Genomic DNA, 22,442 nt, shown 5'->3' with positions numbered 1-22,442 from the left:
TCAGCTACCTCGGAAAACATTTGACTCAGTGTGGCTACATTATATCTTTAAATAGTCAAATTAAGATGACAGCTGAAGCAGCTCAAGTCTACAACACAGCATGTTCACATACACAGCAGATATCAGACGGGATGGCTTCCAATTAGCCAAAGTATTATACTTTCTCAGTTGACAATTCATAAGTAATTTTTAACAATTAATTTAAAAAAAGGAAAAAGCAACAATTGAAGTGTTCTGTAGCAACAGTTTTGCAACTGCACGATTGCATAACTTGTTTTATTAGATACAAAAATATTAAGCAGATTTTGAGCTGATGGATTAATTTGCAATTCTGCATGAATGATGGCACAGAACTATTTTAAACATATCTTTACTGCATACCTGATGTCAAAAGGAGTTTTAAATGTCCTGCTGTAAGTCCAGTTATCTAGTGAGATCCATCTGTACATCACGTCATTAAATCTATAGTATGGATCCTAGTAACAGACCAAAAAAAGAAAATTACAAGACTTATTTAGTAATAGTAAATAGTTACTACATGAAAAGCATCATAATATCCATTAGATGAACACTTATTTCAGACAGTCTGCAAATGCAAAATCCACCTTAGTTAGTTAGTCCAGATATTCCTTTTCACCTCTGAAATAATATATGAAAGTAATGTTTTAGTAATATTTGGCTTTACTTATATAGGTCAAAACCCTGTTTGCTATAATCATTTATACTCGAATTAGAGGTAGCAGGATTTGTTCTTACACAAGAAATTACTGGTTTGGAATTTAACCAGTAAATCAAGATAGCTTGTGACTTAATGAGAGGAACAGAAACATGATCACCCTCATAATGGTGGAGAAAGTAAGACTAATAGGATTTTAATAGGCAAAGAAACAGCATTTTAGGCCTCTAGGGACAGCAGTGAACAAATCTCTAGTTTAAAATAACTACAAATACTCCAGTTGTTTCTCATCAGCTAGTCTTGCTGTGGTGAGGTTAAATGAAATTGTTATATATGGAGGGACGGAGAAAGGGAAGAAGGAGAAGCAACACAATTTTGGTTTTGGTATAAAATTTAAATGACTACTTTTGAGAACAGCACTACATTTAAGCCAAATGTGCCCTCTTCCCTTGAATCACACTTCCCAGGAGGAATAAAAGGCACAGTTGGTCTAAGCCACATCCTTGACCTTTTAGGCTTCACGCTGTATTTATTACCTTATGGTGGGTCACGACATCCCTCACCTTGGTTGAAGGAATCAGTTACAAGGACCTGACAACCCACGGCCTTGCACCTCAAACAAAGGCAGCAGAAAGGTACAGACTCATATCCCATGTCAGAGTGCAGGTATCCGGGTCAGTGACTGACAGCTCAGTTCAATCCTCTGCAGCAGCTGCACGGCTGATCTGCCTTCCCAAAACAAAGACCAGTCTCTTCTGGACTACATGACTCAAACCCAGCTAAGAGAGAGGGCAGCTGCATTAAGGTTTGCTTTGATATGAGTGTTCTACAGTACCAACACAGTTTAACTACCTGCCCTGAATATTCAAATTCACACTGAAGAAAACCTGCCCAGCTCTTTTTTTTCCTACTTGCTGAAGCTAAATTTTTCTCCCCATTTCAGGAATCAGTATAGATAGCCATGATGCTTTCGATTTGCAATTTTCTGAAAACAATTGTTTCATACCTCATATTTGTTTTATAACTAATAGCTGAATTCTGTAATATAAGCACAAAGCATAGCACAAAGCATAGCAGAGCAAAATTGTAACATCTAAGTCACTGTCCTCAGCAGCACAGTCCCCTCTGGAGTCCTACAGCAATACATCATTCCTTGAGCCCATCCAGAGGGAAAGTTATCATCTTGCCTCTACATGCTATGTGCTATCAATAAAATTTCTTACTACAAGGGAAGATTCAAAATGGAAAGGTCTTGTCGCTTCAGTAAAAACTGTGAACTCTGCACATACAAGGTATTGTCTAGAAGTTAAGTCATCATGAGCTTACCAGAACAACTACTGAATTTAAAAATATTCATACCATTACTTTTACATGCAAAATGTATTAGGGAATAATCTCAGACTTTTATTAAGATGCAAAATTTAAGGCTAATAAATGTATAGTAAAATGCAAAATTTAGGTTCATAAAAGAAACTCCACTGAGATCATCATATTCAATGAAAGGTAAGCAACAAATGTCACAGACCATGAAAAGCCACCATATGTACTTAAAAAGCACATTTTTAACAACTGGCTTGCTTTAACATTATATACTATCTTACATACATTTACATACATATACATTATATTTGACGTTATATACTATTTTATTTCAGGTTTGGAAAAATGCTTTGAAAACTGTGCATGTTAAATTTCAATCATTGCTTTTGTTATGTGTGAAATATTTAATAAAAGGCCAGAGATGTAAGTTGTAAATGCACTATCAACAGCAGACTGTAAAGCCATTTGGTTAATGGTCAAACAACCTACATCAGTACCTCGGCAAAGATGCATTAGAGAAACCTGCACTATCTCTCTCCCACAAACACATGGATACCGAGATGTTAATGAAGAAAGTCCTGCCTTCTGCAAAACACAAAACCTGGTTGTCAAGCAGCAAAGAGAAATGTAGGAATATTTCATCAGAGGCAGAAATCAATCTCGAATGGGCTCTTACAGGAGTTTACAAACAGAGCAGCTTGTTTAAATCTCAGAGTGTACTGCAAATCCTTTTTCCTGAAGGAGCTTTCTTCTTTACTATCTAAAGCTTTCAACCAGCAAGAAATGCACTGACTGCTAAAATATGTGTCATAGAAGGTGCTAATCAGCCTTTCTGAGTACTGTTTCTTACTCACAGACATCCACCCTTTTGGATGGAAAACTCATAGTTCTGTGTACTTTTACACAAAACTTAACAGCTTACTGATACCATTGCTGCATAACCTGCAAAACAGCTTATATATCACACAGCAAAGCTGTTAAATGTTAGTACTGGTTAGTCATTTTTGGCATGACAAATGTTGCTTGTTGTAAAATCAGTCATGTGGCAATGTTCAAGCAATGCTTTTAAGACAATTCTCCAGGTTCAGGAGAAATGCATGACCAGAACAAAGTCTTCTAAGAAAGCAAAACTACTTTTCCAATAGACTTGTGAGATTATTGACTTTTTCATTACTAAATACAACTGTTCCAAGTGCTGGGAGATGTACCTGTGGAAGTCAAATCGTTTGGATTTTTCTGAAACAGAATTGCATTTCACATTAAATCAGCTCACATCAAAATTAAAGGTTTATTTCAGAAAAGTGGATTTAAGAAAACAGACAAATTTAAAATACTTAAAGGCACTACCAGAATTTGAAAGATGATAGGATATAGACTGTGCATCTATTAAATACACTTCACATTCAATAGCTCAACAGCTCAGTGTGTTCCTGGAAGCAAGTCATAGAGGGGTGGAGTCAACTACAGCTATTTTTAGATCCCATCAAACACGTCAGCCTTGCATTTTCCTGCTCCCTGCAATTTGGGAAAGAAATCTGAACCATTCAAGCTGCTGGCCTGTTTGTTCTCTGCCCCCAGCTTCCACGCTGTAAACAAGCAGCAAATCACCTGCTAAGATGAGGTAAAAAGCCCTGCTACAGATCATCAAAAGGAAGCAATTTCCAGGTCGGATAACAGGATATCAGCAGGACTTCAAAAGCACTGGCAGCACTACAATGAAGGCACTGCCAAGTGCCTAGATGGAAGCTTCTCCTTACAATGATTTTAAGGGGATATCTGAAAGCTACAGTGGCATGAGCTGAGAGTTTCTCCTGCTAAGCAGGAAATGGATGAGACGCGAGCACAGCAGAATTAAAGTTCCAAGCCCCAGCGAGCGAGTGGTGCCGGCACACCCTGGCCTGGAGAAGGGCCTTTTCCAGGCCCCCGCGAACCAGGAGTTTCGGGGAGCATGATACAAACACCTGAATGACACCAGACAGAGTCAGCTGTATCCAGGCGATAAAACTGTGTGTAATAAAATGAGATATAATAAAGAGAGCAAAAACCAGATTCCTTTGCCTTATCCTGCTTTTGTCATGCTCTAATTTGAAGTCACCTTTCATGCTTTTCTCTCATAAATTAACTCTGCTGATTTTTATGATGTACACCATAAGAAAATCCTGACAGTGTAACAATTTACCAAAATAAAACTTGCAAGTGATGTTTCATGATTTATAGTTTAATGATTCTGCTGTTGCTGACTTCAGACTGGAAGCTAAATAGCTAAGATATCTATATCCATGCACTCGTTGCAAGCGATAGAAGTCAGGACATTTATACAATTTTCAGCAAGCCCAGTTTCACATATTTACAGCTTGAAGTCAAGCTGACTAACAGGAGTGATGAATGGATCGTATTCTCAGAACATGAGTTTTGAAGTTCATCCTAAAGTAATTGATTTTGAGTAGTTACTCTCAGAAAGCAGTAAACTGAATGTCACTGTCAATGTTCAAAACGTGTTATAGCTGAACACTAGGCCAAATACTACTAGTATTATTTGAATACCTTACTGTATTTAATAGACCACTATAACTTTTATTGGTTTTAACATCACAAGCTTAAACTGACTTGAAAGAAAAACTTAAGTACTCTTTAATATTTATCTTAAGTTTCACTAAGGCTTTTGAACACTCCTCATAAGTTCCCACAGTTTAGCAGAGCATCTATATTTCAATGGAAAATAATATATTAATCAAGTATTTCATCAATGAATGTCATTTAACCTGACAGAACCATATAATACCCAATGGAATTGTTACCTGACTTGCTCTGAAAAATCTAAGTTATAACGAAGTGTCAGAAAATACACAACAGCATATTTTATAAAAATGTAGAACAAGCTACAGAAATTATACACTACTTTCCAGAAATGCAGAACTATCAGCTGATATACATAAATTTCTGTCTCTTCAAATATTTTAATATCCAAGTATGACCAAGACCACTGTAACCTTCTGTGTCAAGTGCATGCCCTTGATGCCTAAAGGGCCAGAAAATACAGTGTTATCCAGCCCCAGTATAAGCATCACAGTTGCAGACCCCTCATAATAGTTCTTTACAAATCAAAGTGACTGCTAATAGGAAAAAAGAACCTTATATAGGAATGCAATGGCTGGCAGATAAGAAAATCATACTCACATTCATCAGAACTGAAACTTTACAGGAGTTACTGGCCAGCAAGAAATGGTATCATGCAGGACTTGAGACAGAACATGGCAGAGGATGCCTGCTTTTAGCACACAGATCTAATGTGCAAGATACCTGTGGATACATACTGCTTACCAGAACAGTGCCTGAAAGAAAATACTACACTGACAGTTGTTAAAAGCAAAATCTTCAGACAAAACATTTTTTCGCCAAATCTTTTTCCAGGTTAGCAATCGGTTTGCTGCAAGTTCGTAAAATGTGTGCATTCATAGTCAAGCTTTGCACTAACTTTATTCAAGTGACTATTACCCTGCTTTATGTGCATTTCTCATGTCTTTTTTTTAAATTATACATGTAAATAGTACTAATAGCTACAGAATTCTAATAAAATTTTATTAAAAGTACCAAGGCAAACACATACTCTGATGCTATCTCCTGCTTCAGTCACAGTTAATCCAGCATTTGAAGTACATTGGTTGAACATGGAAGAAAATAATACTTCGGTAGAAAACTCAAAAGTATCTTCCCCAAACACATTTTCTAAGATATGTGCATTTGGTGCACTCAGAAAGATGTCTTCATCCAATGTATATTTTATGAGCCAGAGTAAAGATATCTCTAGAACAAATGCTAAGAGGATCTAGAGAGATGAGTAATGAACCTTCCGTGTCAGAGAGATGTTTTTCAATTCAAGTGTATGGCCTGCACAGCAGATTAAAGTAAGGCTACAGACACGCAATCAGCTACAGCAGCCCTTTGCAAAAACAGTTTGTGCATCGACCTAAATTTGAAATGAACCACATACTGATAAATAAATTGCTTGCAGCCTACTCTTGCAACCTAAGACACGTTTTACAGGCTTAATATACAGCAGCTTACTCTTGCTACCCTCCTTCCCCTCATTTTTGAGATGCCCACTAAGCTGCATTGCTGGAGTAGGCCCTCCCAAATTTTGCTTTAAATTTCTCTTTTGGGTGCTAACTCATTAAAAATCCCATGAATACAGAAGTAAAGGATGCAGTGCTATATGCTGCTTGGAAATTACACAGAAAAACAGCACACAGATTTCACTAGGTCACTGAACATATGGGTCCTGCTACCCAGAATCATTGTGTTCCCACTAGCTTTGTTCTCCTATTTCCTGGTACAGCTTTTCAGACCAATCTTCACTTTTGATTACAAGCAGAAAGCTTTTGGGTTGGTGGTCGAGTGACATCTTCCATACAATGAATAAAAATCCTACATTCCATGGTGAAGAGCAAAAGGAGTAAATGAAAAAAATACTCAAGACTAAAACTTTTGTATTTAGGCACCTGTAATTAAACTCCTAATTCTACACTTGACAAAACCCCAAAAAGGGCTGATTTCCAGAGATAATGAACTCTGAAGAAATGGATCAATGCTCTGTGCCTCTAAAATTAAGGCAGTGTGTATGCTTTTGTATAACTAGGAATACAATTTTAGTCAGCTGCATTTGAAAACCTTTGGTCATATTCATCACTGCAATAAAGAAACCTCAGGACAAACAGCTGGGCCTTCCTTTGCAGCATGAAGCCACAAACTGCAGTAATGAATGATGTCACTGACTCCCTCCAAACAACCCAGGTTTGTTGCTTTACCGAATGCTACAACTATGGTGGCAGGGATTGAGTACATTTAAGATCTGCAATAGATTTCGAATCTGCTAAGGTTGCTCCTGTGTTTTGGTATGGTCTACATTCTGTCTTTTAAACAAAAACATGATTTTAAAACAATTTAGTTATCCCGGTGCAAATATTGTGTGAACGCTTTTTTCTGTAAACTGCGCATGAATGGGTTTAAGCTGACCTTGAGTTACACACCTATACATAGAAACAAGTTAGCTCATTCTGAGCTCGGAACTAGCCAGACACCAGTTGCATCCAGCCCAGAGGTCAATCAACCACACCAGTGAAGTATTTTGGTTAACACAGCGACTCGACTGAGCCTACTAACACCACCAATTTAGCAACAGATTCCAGTCCACAGCAGGTTCATACCCGGCCATAGCAGCACATGGCTGGAGCAAGTTCTTACTTGTATTCATGTAAACATGTCCTAAGTGACCACAACCATCATCAATTTAATTGGCCAAGCACCCATCTGCCTATTAGCAAGACCCGTGCTGCTGGTCAGCTGGTACTGACTAAGCTTTCATGCCTCTGTGCAGGCTTGGGATTCTGCACAGGCACATGAGAGTTCATGATCACAGCCTCATTTCCAAATATGCTGACGCTCAAAATGACTAAAACTACAAGTCAGTTTACAGCAATGCAGCTAAATTAGCAATCACATCTTCTCGCTTTGTAAGTGTGCTTAATGTGAGTAGCTAAATGTGAGTCTTTAATTACATCATTATCTTGCCAGCCTGAGTCAGTGCATTGGTCACAGTTTCTCCTGGATGATTATTCACACTTCTTACAGCAACACCTCCCAGCACACCCAAATATCCCAGGTAAAGTTCACTTTACCTTGCCAACTTTTGTATTGGAGAAACTGGCACAGTTCCCTTCACTGTTTCTCCATGTACAGTCTACCTGACCACTGCACATTTGAAAACTTTAGAAAAGCCCTAAATTGTAAATGTCCAAGGTATCATGTGACTTAGCACACAGATGTTGAAGCAACAGACCATCGTGGCTTCTTAGAGTATTTACTTTTTCAATGTTGACTGTTTCTTTTATCTGGCAATGACACTCTTTGAAATCTATTATTAGTACTGGGATTCCCAACCTATGCCAACACAGAATAATGCTAAAATTATCCTGCCCAAAGTGGCGTCACTTTCTACTTTTACCTCTCTAACTTTAGTCAGAGCAGTATAGTAACCTGCAGGATAAAAATTAAGGAAAATACAAAAAGCACGCATCCAGAATGTATTTTTTAAACATATGCTGTACAAGAACTGTAACACTGGGCTCACAGCAAATGGAGCGATAATATTATATACTCAGACAACGTATGACAGTACTCTATGTTTTCTAGTATAGAACCGTATTTATCAGTTTTATAGATGAATTTGTTAATTTCACTATATTTTATTTCTTTTCCTTGTTCCAGGTATATGTTTCACTTTCCATGTTTCCTTTTAAAAAGGCACTTCATTTCAAGAATGACCCACTTAGTGCCATGTTTTTTGTCAGGTCTGAGTCACAACCACCTTATGCTGGTATCAGAGTACTTTGCTACCTATCTACAACTGCAGTTTTGATAATTTGTCCAGGAAAGTGGTTGCTATGTTTTCATAAATCTAAACAACTAACGAGATAGGCATAAACTGAAACAGAGAAGTTTCTTCAAAGTGTTAAGGCAGGGATTAGTCTTTTAAATTCAACAGCTTTGTTCTTGTACTTCAGAATATACTTCTCTTAGGGCGTGTGGGAATAAATAATCTCAGCTGTTCTGATATGCTCTGCAAGTATTAAAAGGGGTTTTTAATGGGCTAAAACGCCTGGAAATCCTTAAACTTCTCGCATCTACAAGTCAAACTTCAGCAGAGTGGGTTTAGCGTTTCATTCTTTTGAGGTAACATTGTAGGTAAACGCGCCTTACATGCTGTGAGGATATTGCGGGTATCTGCTGTCAGCACCTTGGTTCCGTGCCAAAACCACAGAACCTCACACACTGCCAAACACAGGCTTCCATTTCTATCCCTGGTCCCGTCTGGGACTGAGGACACTGCAGCCACAGAACTCCTTTGCCAGTGGCGGGGCCAAGAGACGAAGCCTGGCCGCTGCACCAGCAACGCCAACAAACCCTGCAGTGGCTGCGGCAGCTCCCGGGACAGAGCTGTGGTTAGGGGAAGGCGGGGGGGAGCGAGGGGGTCGCCTCTACTCGTGCTTCTGGACACCTCCTCACACACGGGCTTTGCCCTCCGAGAGCGGCTGCCCACGGCGGACTCGGCAGCGCTCCTCGGGCGCCGGGAGAACCGTACCTGGATGAGGCCGCGGCGGAGCAGCGCAGTGTGGACGCAGCCCGGCACCTCCGCTCGGAGCGACACCGAGCCGTTCCCGCTGCGCAGCCGCCAGCTCCCCCGCAGGCTGCGCCACTCCGGGCCGTCCGCGGCCGCCGCCCGCGGCACCGCCAGCACCGCCAGCACCAGCAGCGCCGCGGAGGCCATGGCCGCGCCCGCCCGCCCCTCGCACAGCCAGCACGGCCGCCAGGAGCGGAGAGCTGGGGCGGCGCTTGCAAGGGAGGAAGGAAGGAGTGAAGGTCGGCGCTGCTGAGGGCGAGCGGGCGCGGCTGCGCGCGGGTCTCCGGGCCGCGAGAGCGGCCCTACCCCCGGCGGCTGAGGGGACTCGGGGGCAGCGGCCGCGCTGCCGCCGCTTTCCCGGCTGGAGCGGCGGTGGGCGCTCGCACAAAACCCTGCCCACGCAGGTCACAAAAACTGCGGTGGTGGTTTTTTTGGGGGGGGTGGGGAGTGGGGGTGGGGGGTTTTTTGTTTGTTTTGGTGTTGTTTTGTTATTGTGGTTTTTTTCTCCCGTGAGGAAGCACAGCGGAACACTGGTGATAGGAGCTGCGATAGCGTTACGAATCTCTCAGAAGGAAAGAGAAAACGGCAGCGAGGTGGGAAGGAAGCAGGAAGGGCTGTGACAACACCGCAGCGGGCTCTCTCGATATTGGCTCCCTCGAGCCATGAGGTCTGTATATGGCCTCAGACTTCCACCTCCTGTTTCCCATAAAATTACAGCAGCGTATAAAACCGTAAAAAACGTCATGAACATCTCAAAGTACTGTGATTTCTCGTAAAGCGGTGCTGGCACTGTAGCAGTGTATTTTGTTCAGAAAAATTGTGTGTTCATCTGCAAAGGGACAGAACAGTGACCCTCAACCCAAAGTACGGTTTCCAAATCACACTGCAGCTTTCCTGTATGCCCTCACTAGTTTAATACCTTCATTGACAGCTCAAACCAGGAATTAAAGAAACAAGTGTTTAAATGGCTCGATGGAAAGAGTGGAAGACAATCTGTGGCCTGAGCTCCTCTTGAGGTGTAACACCCACCCTACTTGATGCTCTGCCCCCTCTGAGCCCCCGGTGCAGAGGGGCCCAGCTCAGCTCCCTGAACTGGGGATGTTTCACACCATGGCACAGCCCCCCCAGCCGAAGCTGTACAGCACGTACAGAACCGAGTTTCATTTTACAGTACAGGAGAGAGTGACGAGCCCACATGCCTTCAGGAGGTTGTGGCAGCACAAAACAGAGGAGCATCCAAGAACTTGATTTCAAGACTTGATTTCATGTCTGCCTGCTCAGCTGTGAGCACATTACAAAGCAGTCGGTTTGCTTTTCTTTAGGTACGAATAGTTTTATTCCCCTCACACAGCTCACTATGAAATTTAAAATGCTCATTTCAGCAGCCATGGTCTGGTTTGTACAATTTTGAGATGGGATTGAAATGGTGGTTTTTTTTTAGTTTAGGCTATTTCTTTTGCAGGAGGGGTTTAGTTGGTTTTTTTTTTTGGTGGCGGGGTTTCTTGTTTATTGTTAAAGCACAGTTGATGTTCCATCTGGATTCATGAAATTTCTACTTCATTTATGAACCAGGTCAGAATCCTGGTCAAGAAAATAATATACTGTCTCAGAATACACTTAAATGAGAAGGTGAAACATGCTTAAAAAACAGAAAACCATGCAAGTTCCTTTAAAGAAGTAATGGTACCATTAGTGTCACTTATCATCCTGTTATTACATGATGTTTTTTAATGAATGAATCAGGTCACTGTGCGTACAAGGAAAGCAAACTACTGACTACATATAGGTGCCTACACGTGATTCTGCATAGAAATGCAATAGCATTAAAAGAAATCCCAATTAACTGCAGGACTTTATTCAGTTTTGCCATTTCTCTCCTCATGTTTCTTATTGTTTATAATTATAGACTGTAAACTTAGAGAAGGAAAGAATACATAAAGCACCTTGGGATGTTAAAGAGTTAGTTACTGTAACAACATATATACAGCTTTTACACCAAATTACACAAGAATAAAGTGTGACTGACACAAAACCATGCTGCTGCTCCTGGTATGCAGCACAGAGTGCAAGAGTGAACTGCAGAACTCAGGAATTACCAGAGTTTTGTTTTTGCTCCTGGCTTTCACACACCTAATTCAGCATACCATAACAATCTACCCTAGATTTGTCTTTAGGGCATGACTGAACATGGTCAACATGCCTTTATATTTTTGATACAAATCCTTTTGAACTGACAACCCTTAATTTCAATACAACATAAAAAATGCTAGTCCTTCAATTCATCTACCATATAAAGAAAAAGTACACAATATAACCACAGGTGTTTTTTCACCTGTGAGAGCACAGGGAGGGGCACAGTTCTGAAAAATATTGGTCCAAAAAGAAAAAAGTAGCTGATCTTTTTTTTCCTCTTAAAATTTCTACTACTGATTTCAAAAAGGGATAGATGGGACCCATACTGTTCAGCAGCAGAAGTCTGTGCAGAAATTTAGCTGTTAGTTCCCATGTGTGTATTTTTAAGACTGAGTAACCCACATTCAATATATTGACTAACTGAAAGGCAGGTTCCATTTCAGTTCAACTCCCTTTAGTGAGATTTAGAGAGAATTAAGTTTTAATGCTACCAAAGAACAACTGCAAGTTGGCTTTTTTCTTTTTTTTAATACATTTTTTTCAGTAAGTCATGTGATAGCTTCCCAGTAAGAAGGAAACTGCATTTCAAGATGATTACTGTACTTCCGTGTTTTCTTTGCCATTTATTCTTTCTGCTGAAGACTGACTGGAGCAACACACACACATAAAAACCTCAACCTAAAAACAATGCTGTAATTAAGTATTCTGAGAACATGCTGTTTCCTTGTTCAAGGCTTATAATTAAGTTAAATCATGTTTCATTTTCATGTCCCAGTTTTAGGGTTTGTTTTTTGTTTGAGAGTATTTTTAAACAAATGACATTTTTGATGTTTAAAGATATGAAAGTTTTAAAGGCAGTGGTTTTATTTTTTAAAATCTTAAGACACAAAGCAAGATCTTTTGCGTGCTTTTTTACTGTGTACCATATTAACATTATTTTCTGAAATGCCACAAATTTAGGTTGCTACTATTATTACTTTGCAATACTGCAAGCAGATATTCTTACCAACTAAGACAAAAAGCTGAAGGCAAACCTATGCCTTTGACTCTATCAGAATAAATTCAGAGTAGTTCCATTGAAGCTGCCCAAATTCCGCCATGTTAATCCAAAAGTCCTTTGTTTCCAATTGCATATGCAATTTGTGTCATCACAACTGCTGCTGTTTTCTCTTTCAAATTCATGTTAAATGAATTCATGCAAAGGTTTTAAACAGGTTCTTACAGATTTGGGTGCAGTACTTCAAGATATTACTGCCCCCACCTGTCCACCCTGTACTATTCTTCTCCTGAAGGTAAACATCTCTGAAGCAAAACAGGACTTGTGTTCACACCAGTCCACGTGCTGTCTCTTTTTGCTGTCTCTGTGCACTGCTGAGGATACCACCACCACTGACCATTTGTCAAAGGTGCAAAGCAACTAAAGGATCATCTGTCTTATTGAATTTTGTCTAGATGCAGAAGTATCAATGCAGACACATTGGATAAGTACTGGTATGAAACTGGACTGGTGTTTGCATGACTGTAAATACCTTCAGGCAGCACAGCATATCCATATGAAAGCCCCACAAGCTCCTCAAAATAACACCTGACCTCTGTTTACTGACTACCTCTGCAGAACAGACCTGCTGTACAAAATAGTTACTCCCTGGGCTGGGGTAAAGGCCATATGATGCAGGGAGCTCTCCAGCTGTGGATTTGTAAAGAACATTATTCTGTATTTATCTTGAATCCCATCCAAAATTATGTTAGAAATAAAATAAGGAAATAAGTTAAGATCACTTTTAGAGGAGGACACTATTCATACAGCACTAGAAGAAAATGTTTTACTAGGTTATCGTGAGCAAAATACAAAGTGACAATCTAAGTAATAGGCCTAAAGTTTCTTTCATAATTCTGGTAAAGTCAGTAGGTCATTGCAAGGGGATTTCCTTAGCAAACAAAATTACTCAATGCTAGCAATCACAAGTAATTAAAAATAAGTATGTGGAAGGGAAGTACTGCTGCAGGCAAATGCTGTAATGGAAGGGGAAAAGCAAAATATACGTAATAATAATTTTAAAATTGCATAAGCAGGAAGACAGGTGATACCTTGAATATAACCTTAAATTTCATCAGGTATGCTGGGCCAAAAGCTTGTATTCCATATCTCTACCTAACATCTTGCTTTGAGATGAGCTCAAAACACAGGATTTAGGTTTCAGGTCACCATCTTCTATAGCACAGACACAAAAAGTGGAAGGATCTTTAAAGCCAACATGGCCAGATTTCTAAAGACAGGTTCTTTAGAAGGTGGAATTCCCACAGCTTTTATTCTCTTCATTTTTTTAAACAATTTTGAAACAATCCTAATCTATTTTTAAGATTACATAACACTGACCATTGTCATTTAGCCTTTGTTTCATGAGCAGCAAAGTCACTGTCTGAAGACCAGGTATGGTGCTGTCCAACCTTGCCATCAACTCTCATTAAAACTCACTTAAAACATATTGAGAATCAAAGCCAATTCTCTGGCACTTACAGGAAATTAGCCTTTAAAGGTCTAAAGCTAGACAGTCATCTGTCTGCAAATGTACAACCACAATACAATGTACGAAAAAAGCCTCGTCCCAAAAAGCCTAACATTAAATCCCTCAAAACGTGCGTATTGCAGGTAACAAACGGTTTTTCTCCCATGATGGACGTTTGAGAGGCTCACTGAGGCTGTGTACTTGGCACTTTACCAGCTGAGTGCAGTACACACCAAATAGAGCAAACTAAATATGAAACATACTGTTTTAATGAATGTTTTCTGTGCAGGTGACTATTACGAGAATCTCAACATAGGTTTATAGCTGATGAGTTGGATGATTAAATGGATTTGGAGTTGAAACAGCTGGGAGCTAGATTTCTTTTTCTAACTCAAGTGACTCCAGACAAACTACTGGGGCAGGTTAGGACCAATGTTTCTCAGACCTTCAGTGGGGGTAATGCACCTGGCTTCAGCACTAAGATAAACTGTCTATTCATTTCTGCAAAAATTACTCAAATGTAAGCACCAGGAAATATTCAAAATATTCTCTCACTTGAGAGAGACTTTTTTCCCCGTTGAAAGAGTAATGATTATTTCAACACCTGTAAGAACTTCCAGAATTCTTAATCAATGAAGTCCCCGCTGAGTTGACTCAAGGCCTACTCATGCAACAGCATAAGCCAAGAGCCTGTCTACGTATGAAAAAACATTCACTTGTCCAGTGTGAATGATTCCAGTGCAAATCCCTTATGTAACGGAACCACATCCTCATGCAGTCCAGGAGGCTACATGCCACATTGCTCACTGCACTGGTACAAATGTCTCAGGAGTAAGAGTTATAGGAATTGACTCATTCACACTCATGAAAGAGACATTTTTTAATGCAGGCTCTATTTTTTTTCCCCAAATGACTTAGTACATAAACAGCACTAAAAATACTACTTTATACATACACCCATCTGTAAAAATTAAAAAAAAAGCATTACATACTTGATTCTCACTGCAACAAAAAGGAAAAGACAACTGCAATATACAAAGATCCTATATATTCTAGGATCATAGAATATCTCAAATTGGACAGGACCCACAAGGATCATCAAAAGTCCAACTCCCTGCTCCTTGCAGGATTAAACTAAACCATATGACTAAGAGTATCATTCAGTTGCTCTTTGAACTCTGACAGGCTTGTTGTCGTGAACCACTTCCCTGGGGAGCCTATTCCAGTGGCTGACCACGCTCTCAGTGAAGCAGCTTTTCCTAATGTCCAACATTAACTTCCCTGATGCACCTTCATTCCATTCCTCATGTCCTCTCATACTGACTACAAATACCTTGTTTTGGTACTAGTAAAAATTTTAATCTTATGATATGTGCATCGGAAGAAGGAAATGCAGGCAGTAGTTTTATGGCTAGAAACATGACGAACCTCAGGGATTTGAACCTTTGTCTCTTCAGCTCAGTTGTTGGTGAAGGAAGGGGAGTGGCTATGTTAAGATACTACTTACACTCATTTTGTTTATAGCTAAATTCTCAGCCCACTGGATCCCAGTGATCTGGTGCTCAAATTAGTGCCTACATCTTTGATTACTGCTACAAGTGACACAATTCCATGGAAGAAGTCTCTTTTTTCTGTAGATAAGCACAAAGGCAACAGCAGCCTGTAAGAAAGGTTCTAAAAAGCACAAGAGATCACTGCCTGGAATCCTCCAAAATTGTTTCAGAAAAATCTTCAGCTAGTCTAAACTGCTATAGATCTAATGAAAGGAAAAAAACTTTAATTAAACCTTCGTATAAAACACTCAGCATACATTTTGATGTCTATAGAACATTTCAAAAACGTGCCACAATATTTAAAGTTTTAATTAGTGAGTCGACGAGTGAACAGCCACCTAATTTTGTGGCAATTTTTACTTACTAGGAGAACAAACAGCATTCAGCAAACAGCCATTCCAAAGATATGGCTCTCTCCTAAAAGGGTTTCTTCATCACAGGAAGCTGTCATGACTCCAGAATGTTATTAAGCACTTACAGAGTTCAAGATGCAGAATCATCTTGAGTACTTATCTGTCAATAAAGGTTCTGTTATGTTGATTCTCTCAGCATTTTTTGAATACAGTTTATCAACAGTGGTCTTACTGACAAATACAGTTTTAAAGGCCTGGAACTATGCCCTGAGGAATTTCAATCACAACAAAAAGATACTTAAAACTAAAAAAATATTTTAGGCAATTCAGTCTAATGAAGTACTTCAACGTGCCTAGCAAGTTGACAAGTAACTTGCTATTCCACAATATTCACTTTGGAGCCCTCCATACTTGGTCCCAGATATGAAGGTTTACTTGGAGAACAGAAGGGTACAACAAAGCTTCTTCTGCCACCTCCTGCTTTGACAGCTAGCAGTGGACAGCTTAAAGCTGCTGCATGACTGGGAAGAGTCACTCATTGTTTAGTGAACATCTTGGTGGTAATTTGAACTTGGAGGTTTTTCAAGACCTCTTTTGTTGTGTTCTTATTACCAAGGATGCTGATCTGCTGTTTATCCTTCCAGCTTCCCGTAAATGACCCATAATGTTGTAACCACCAACTATGATTACTGCTACTTCCTCCTAGCATAACTCTTCTAGAAGAGCTTATCGGTCTGCTGCAGCTGGCTCAGAAGGTACAGCTGGCTGCCCTCTCCTCTGTCCACACCCTAAATTATTCATGATGTATATGTCAGCATATGCTTCATGGTAACTACTCTTTAAAAACTCAGTGAGACTGAAAACATTGTGTTCTTCCCTTTCACCCTTTGTCTCTGCATATCTGGACTCTAAATTTCTAATCCTAATATATGGCAGTTGTTTTGCCTCTACTTAACCTAACCTAAAAACTTAAGTCTCTTAACCCATGTTTTTCAGTATTTTTACAAGCTTTCCTCCCAACTAGAATGACTGCAGCAACTGAGTAAAAAAATTATTTTCTGTTACCCCTTCCCCCTTCCTTCCTACTTTGCACCTCAAGAGGCATTACTTGCCCTTGCAATTGTATTAAATACTGGCTCATAAATTGGAAGCACTCAAAGAGCCCCCAGGCGCTGCCTAGCTAAGTTACGTGAAAGACATTCCCCATCAGATCAGGGAAGGCAACAAAGAGAAGCCCTATCTAGCAGGACAGGTGTATGTGGCAAAAGAGTTCAGGTCTCAAAAGGGTGGAGACAAACATTGTAGGGTGGCTATGGGAAGGAAAACAAGGTTAGGACGGCTGATTGTTCAACTACAACCTATTTCTGTATCATGTCTCCAGCTCTGGGAACCAGAGATGATCTAGCTTCAAATAAACAGCAAATGGCAACTTCTCTTTTCACCTTCCTTTTTTTCTCCCCTCCCACCTCCCGTAAAGCACAGCATAATGCATGTGTAGACAGAAAGATGCCACATCAGTCACGCTAAAAAAAAAAAAAAAAAAGAAGGCTGTTTTCAAGTGAAGTTTTACATCCCAAAGTTTTAAGGTAACTGGTCAGTATTTTTCCACAAACCTGCCTTTTCAAGTTTCCATTCTGAAAAGTTGGAATGTTTTTCTACATCAGTCTTATCAGTATTGGAAAAAATATTATGTGCAAAAATATGTTTCAGGATTCCCTGCATTTTCTTTGAGCTTGAGTCTTCTCATATCATTTACAGTTAATCCAAACAGAATGCTTTTTTACTTCTTTCCCAGTTTATAAGTAAATAGTTAAGGCTATGAAAATTCACATCCTTTGCACCAGAACAGTAATTCCAAGTGTGAAGCACAGCACATATGAAGTAGCAGAGGAAAAAAGCCAGCTAAGTAGCAGCCATCTACCTACCTGCCCTCTAATTCAACTGCTTGCGATGGTGAGATGAGACGCTGAAGTGCTGCTGTAAATGAATTTGGAATGGATTCTCAGGAAACATAAATCACTCTGTAAACAAGACTTAAGAGATATCTCATGAAATACAACTCAAACTGTAAAAACATTTAGAGCAGTTAGTACAATCAGTAAAATCAGGGGGTCACAATTCATTCACACAGGAAAGTTCTACTTCTTACACTGCCTAGACTTACTAACCTGTCCTCTGGCACCTCATTACTGAGTTTAGACCAGACAGATATGCTTAAGAGGTGTAATACTTTAAGGGACTTTTCACAGACACAGAGATTGAACACCACCCAGTCCCAATACTCAACTCAATTCTCCAGTCAGCACTAATCCATTCTATAAAAATATCATTGCCATGTTCCAGAAGTTTTGTTCTCCACTAAGTTTGTTACTTGAGAACTCCTAAAATCACTATCAGTGATACCTTCCTCAATGCTCTTTTGAGTACAGACACAAAATCTAGCATCTTGCAAAGAGGTCCTCATACACCAATAAGAACATTCCAAACCTTGCAACAGGAAAAAGAATAATGGTTATATTGAATAGTACCTTCAATTACTAAGATACCTGTGAATTAATTAAGTTTTTGGCATTCACTGTCACAGCAGGATTAATACCACGACAAGTAATCTGTAAACCTTGTTTGAGCAAGAGTATCCCTCCCTAAATAATTAACAGCTCCACAATGAGCAGTGGTCTTTGTCAGAGATGACAGATCTTCACTATTTACCTTCAAATTTGCTAGGAAGAAGGGGTTATAGACTCACATTAAGTTCCGTACATAAGGTTGTAAACGGCAGTTCAGATGCCAAGAAGATCAGAGTTGCATGTTCAGTAGAAAGTTCCAGAACATCCCCCAAAACACCCAACACCCCACAAAACAAAACTGAAACAAACCCAACCAAACAAAAAAACCAAGGAGTCATGACTGAACCTAGTTTATTTTTTGACTGGCATCAAATACTGTGAGATAAGAAGTACTGAGGGTTACCTGGCCAATGGGGAAAAAAAACTAGAGGACTGATTTATAAACAAGCACAGGCTTTTCTGATCCTCAGCAGAGATGAAACTACCGTATTCAGTATCTACCAATGTTTTCTAAGACAAGAACATCACCAGTTAGGCAGCTCTTCAAAACACAGGAAACAATTTGTGCATTCCCTCTAATGAAACAAGACACCACATCTGAGAGGCTAAACTTGAGTCAAAATTTCCATCCCAGATAAAGGTAAAGGTATGGCCAAATTCTGTCTCCACAACCACAATATGCCAAAGCAGCTGGAGCAAAGCCAGCTGCCCAGCTAGCATTCTTGCCATGGGGACAAAGTTGTGTCACCACCTTCTAAGCAACTGATCATACTCTGCACACATTAAGTCTCTGATGGGACAATGTACAGTTAATATGAATATTAATGAAGTTAAGGCAAAAGCCAGAATGATCTAGATTTGCAAAACCTAAGCAGAGCTTGAGTATTTCTGCTTGTAGCTCCTGAAGGGGAACCAATCTCAACAGCAGCCATTTAAAGAGAGTACCCTACTCTCCCAGAGTACTACCCTAGATCAAAAATCAGCATTAAAAGCTGTTAAAAGCTGGTGAAACCCAACATTTTCTGATCAACACTGTATGTCTCCTGATGAAGCTTTCTCCTGTCACAAACTAAAAACTTTCACTGTTTGAAGGAGATACCGAAATCTCACCATTTCCAACGCACAGACAAAAAAAAAAAAAAAAAAAAGGCAAAAAAAGCACTGTTTTGGGCAAACAAGGCTGTTTACCAGAGAAATGTTCAAGCATTACTTTACATAGAGCTGTCCTATCAAATTCACTGTTTCACTTCTGGCACCTATCACTGCAAGGATTACGCTTATCACCTCTTCTAACCAACCAAGGCAAGACAGCTGCTCTAGAAATAGTTACAGCTGTTACTGCTGCTTACCTGGAAGCTACTGAACTCTCTCCCCCACAACTGACTGACATTAAACAAACCCCTGCCGTACAAAAAACCAAACAAACAACGACAACAAAACACACAAAAAAGCAGACTACTTTGAACTACTTCTCAAGAGTGTTTCCTTCGAAATGCATTGAAGACCACAGTTTCTGCAGAATTTACTGCTGCACTGAGAACAGTCAGTCAGTTTTGGGGCTCCAGCCAATCACAAACACCAATTTAGGAACTGTTCTGGTACCCACCTGCAAGAGCTCATCTGTCTACTCTTAGAACTGCTTTTTCTAAGGTCACATCTGAACTGCTGTTCAGGCTAACCTAGACGCTTAAAATTACAATTTATCAATTATCGTATTCCAGATTATTTTGAAACCAGCTAGTTTTACATTAGATTGCATGAATTGACAGCAGCACAGTTCCACTTCACAATAATACAGGCAGCCTATCTTTACCTTCTGCACTTTCTCTTTACATCATGTGTTTATCCAGTTTCGTTTCTGGTGTTACTATGCCTTCTCTGTACTGTTGCCAATATATTAAGCCCTCAGCCTTATACTGAAAATATTTCAGCCATAATTACAATATGCAACAATTGCCTATCAGGATCTTAATCAACAGTTCTCCAATTTCTGGCCATTTTATATTTACATTGAAGGCACTGGGGTAAAATTCTATCCATTCAATGATACCAAGAACCAAAGAGCATAAAGCGAATTAATCCCATGAGTAGCATTTTGTTTTTGTTTTCAGGTTTGAAGGAATTAATATAGTCTATGTTCTATTAAAATAACCTTTCTACATTAAGATCCTTTATTGATCATGGATTATTTATCTCATTCCATTGTTCTATTGCTAATTTTTTAATTTAAATAATGGAAATGGTTGTCTTAGCCTCATTTTCATATATAAAACTACACACAAATCAGAGAAAACCAAGTGATTTTGAAATGGTTTGGACAGCTATAAACACAGCAAGAAATCTCCAGCTGATTTCCAATTATGCTTTAAGTTTTACTAGGGACTCGTGGACAGCAGATTTCTTGTGCATCAGTAGCCACGATGGACGACCTATGGCATCTGCTTCTGATGATAATGCCTGCTAAAATACTATTTTTTATAGCAGTGAAGGATCTGAAATAAAATAGCTAGGGAGAACAACTGAGGGGAGGCTGCAGAGAAGAATACAATTTAAAAAGTGTTATTTAGAACATTTCTGGCTGTAAATGTTTAAACCCTCAAGTTATCTGTTAATTAGTGCAGACTCCTTTTTGCTTAAGCAACTATCCGATCTGACAGGACCAGTGTCGTACGTCTGCACAACTATTTACTAACTAGTTGTCTCTTTATCATCTGCCAGACTGTAGTTCCATGCCTCCCGTAGCAATCAAAGCTTGCTGTTGTGGTCTGCTTAAAGCCAGACTTCTCAGAAAAAGTTAGCATTTATAATCTTTATATAAAAATTATGGCACAGCGCACCTGAGTGGCATGTTTTCACTCACATATGCAAAAATGTGCATATACTCATTTTTTTCAACCAACACAGAAGATAATGTGTGCATCAGGAGACAGGCAAAAGGAAGAAAAGATCCCTAACCAATACTGCAGATCAGTTCTTCCTGGATCATGAAAAGACACTTGTACTTGAAACCACTCAGTTTTTCAAGTGAAATTTGAATAAGCTGACTGGAATCATGTTGTTAAACTGAAACCTTAATTAAACATAGCAATAAATCTTTAAAAAAATTATTCCAGAATGAACATTCCCTTTCCTTTCCCTGCTATATATATAAGTGCCTTGGCTTGACACTTTGTTCTCTCTAAATACTCTCAAATGAAAGCCATTAAAAAAAAAAAAAAAGAGCTACTTTGTTTAATCCAATTCTTTTAGGATGGAGCTGACCCCTGTGTTCTGAAGCTATTATGGCATTTATCATCCTGGAATAAACCTTTCAGTTCTGTAGGAATCAAGATCCATGATGTACTTTTGAGACTGAATGTGGTTTTGAGTAGGTAGATTACTCATTGAGGTCATCACTAATTAAGGTTTTAGTTTTGCATAAGTCGTAGAATTCTTCATCATCACCTTACTGGCTCCTGATTATCAGCTCCTCCCCTTGCCCCCTGCTTGAACAGCAAGCCCAAATAGAACTTCTACAGGAAGCCTGCATGAGACACTACTGAGACTGCTCCAAGGACAAAACACCTGTCATTTCACAGAGAGATTTTAAATCTCTCCATGACCTTCAGCATGTATATATAACATCTATAATTCACCCCCCTTTCATCAACATACACTCTAATTACAGAAAGTTACCAGAGAGGGTCAATGACAGATGCAAAAAAGAAACATGTAGTGGTCCAAACAAGATTTCCGTCTTCCATGTAAAATTTTACCACCTTCTCCTTCCCTGACCCACCATCATCCACTCCTCTTTGCATTTCATAAAGCCTGGTGCCTTATATCTCAAAAAACACCTTTCTAGTCGATCAGGTGATATCAGTGACTGTAACAACACAAATAAGCATCAAATAATTACAATTACAAAAAAGAGGGCAGCACATTTGTAAGCTTAAAAATAAAAACTTTTACCTCAGTTATAATTCTACTGGCAGCTGCATTCCAACTTTCCAGCAACATGGAGTAAGCAAAAATCTCTGGTTAGCAGAAATACTGCATGAACGGCAGCTTCATAAGCAAATTCTAGAATGTCTTCTGCGAGGCACGTACTGCTAAAGAGAGACCAGGTTTCCAAATTTCAAGCCAACTAGACTTGAAAATAAGTTCACTTTCATAG

At 39.5% G+C, this 22,442-nt stretch overlaps 1 protein-coding gene across 6 annotated transcripts in view; it reads right to left on the bottom strand.

The window, feature by feature from the left end:
- The window catches only part of MANBA (mannosidase beta), a 58,974-nt gene extending 49,583 nt beyond the window's left edge, over positions 1-9,391 (bottom strand). For all 6 annotated transcript variants that reach the window (XM_032684879.1, XM_032684877.1, XM_032684876.1 and 3 more), the window contains exons 1-2: positions 9,135-9,391; positions 382-476 (exon numbers count right to left, since the gene is read on the bottom strand). In XM_032684879.1, coding sequence (XP_032540770.1) covers positions 382-476; positions 9,135-9,320 — 281 coding nt within the window. In that variant the 5' untranslated portion in view covers positions 9,321-9,391. The remainder of the gene's footprint in view (positions 1-381; positions 477-9,134) is intronic.
- Between the last annotated feature and the right edge of the window lie 13,051 nt (positions 9,392-22,442).

Source organism: Chiroxiphia lanceolata, chromosome 4 (assembly GCF_009829145.1).
Source record: "Chiroxiphia lanceolata isolate bChiLan1 chromosome 4, bChiLan1.pri, whole genome shotgun sequence".
Taxonomy (NCBI): domain Eukaryota; kingdom Metazoa; phylum Chordata; class Aves; order Passeriformes; family Pipridae; genus Chiroxiphia; species Chiroxiphia lanceolata.
This window is presented reverse-complemented; position numbering and strand designations above follow the sequence as displayed.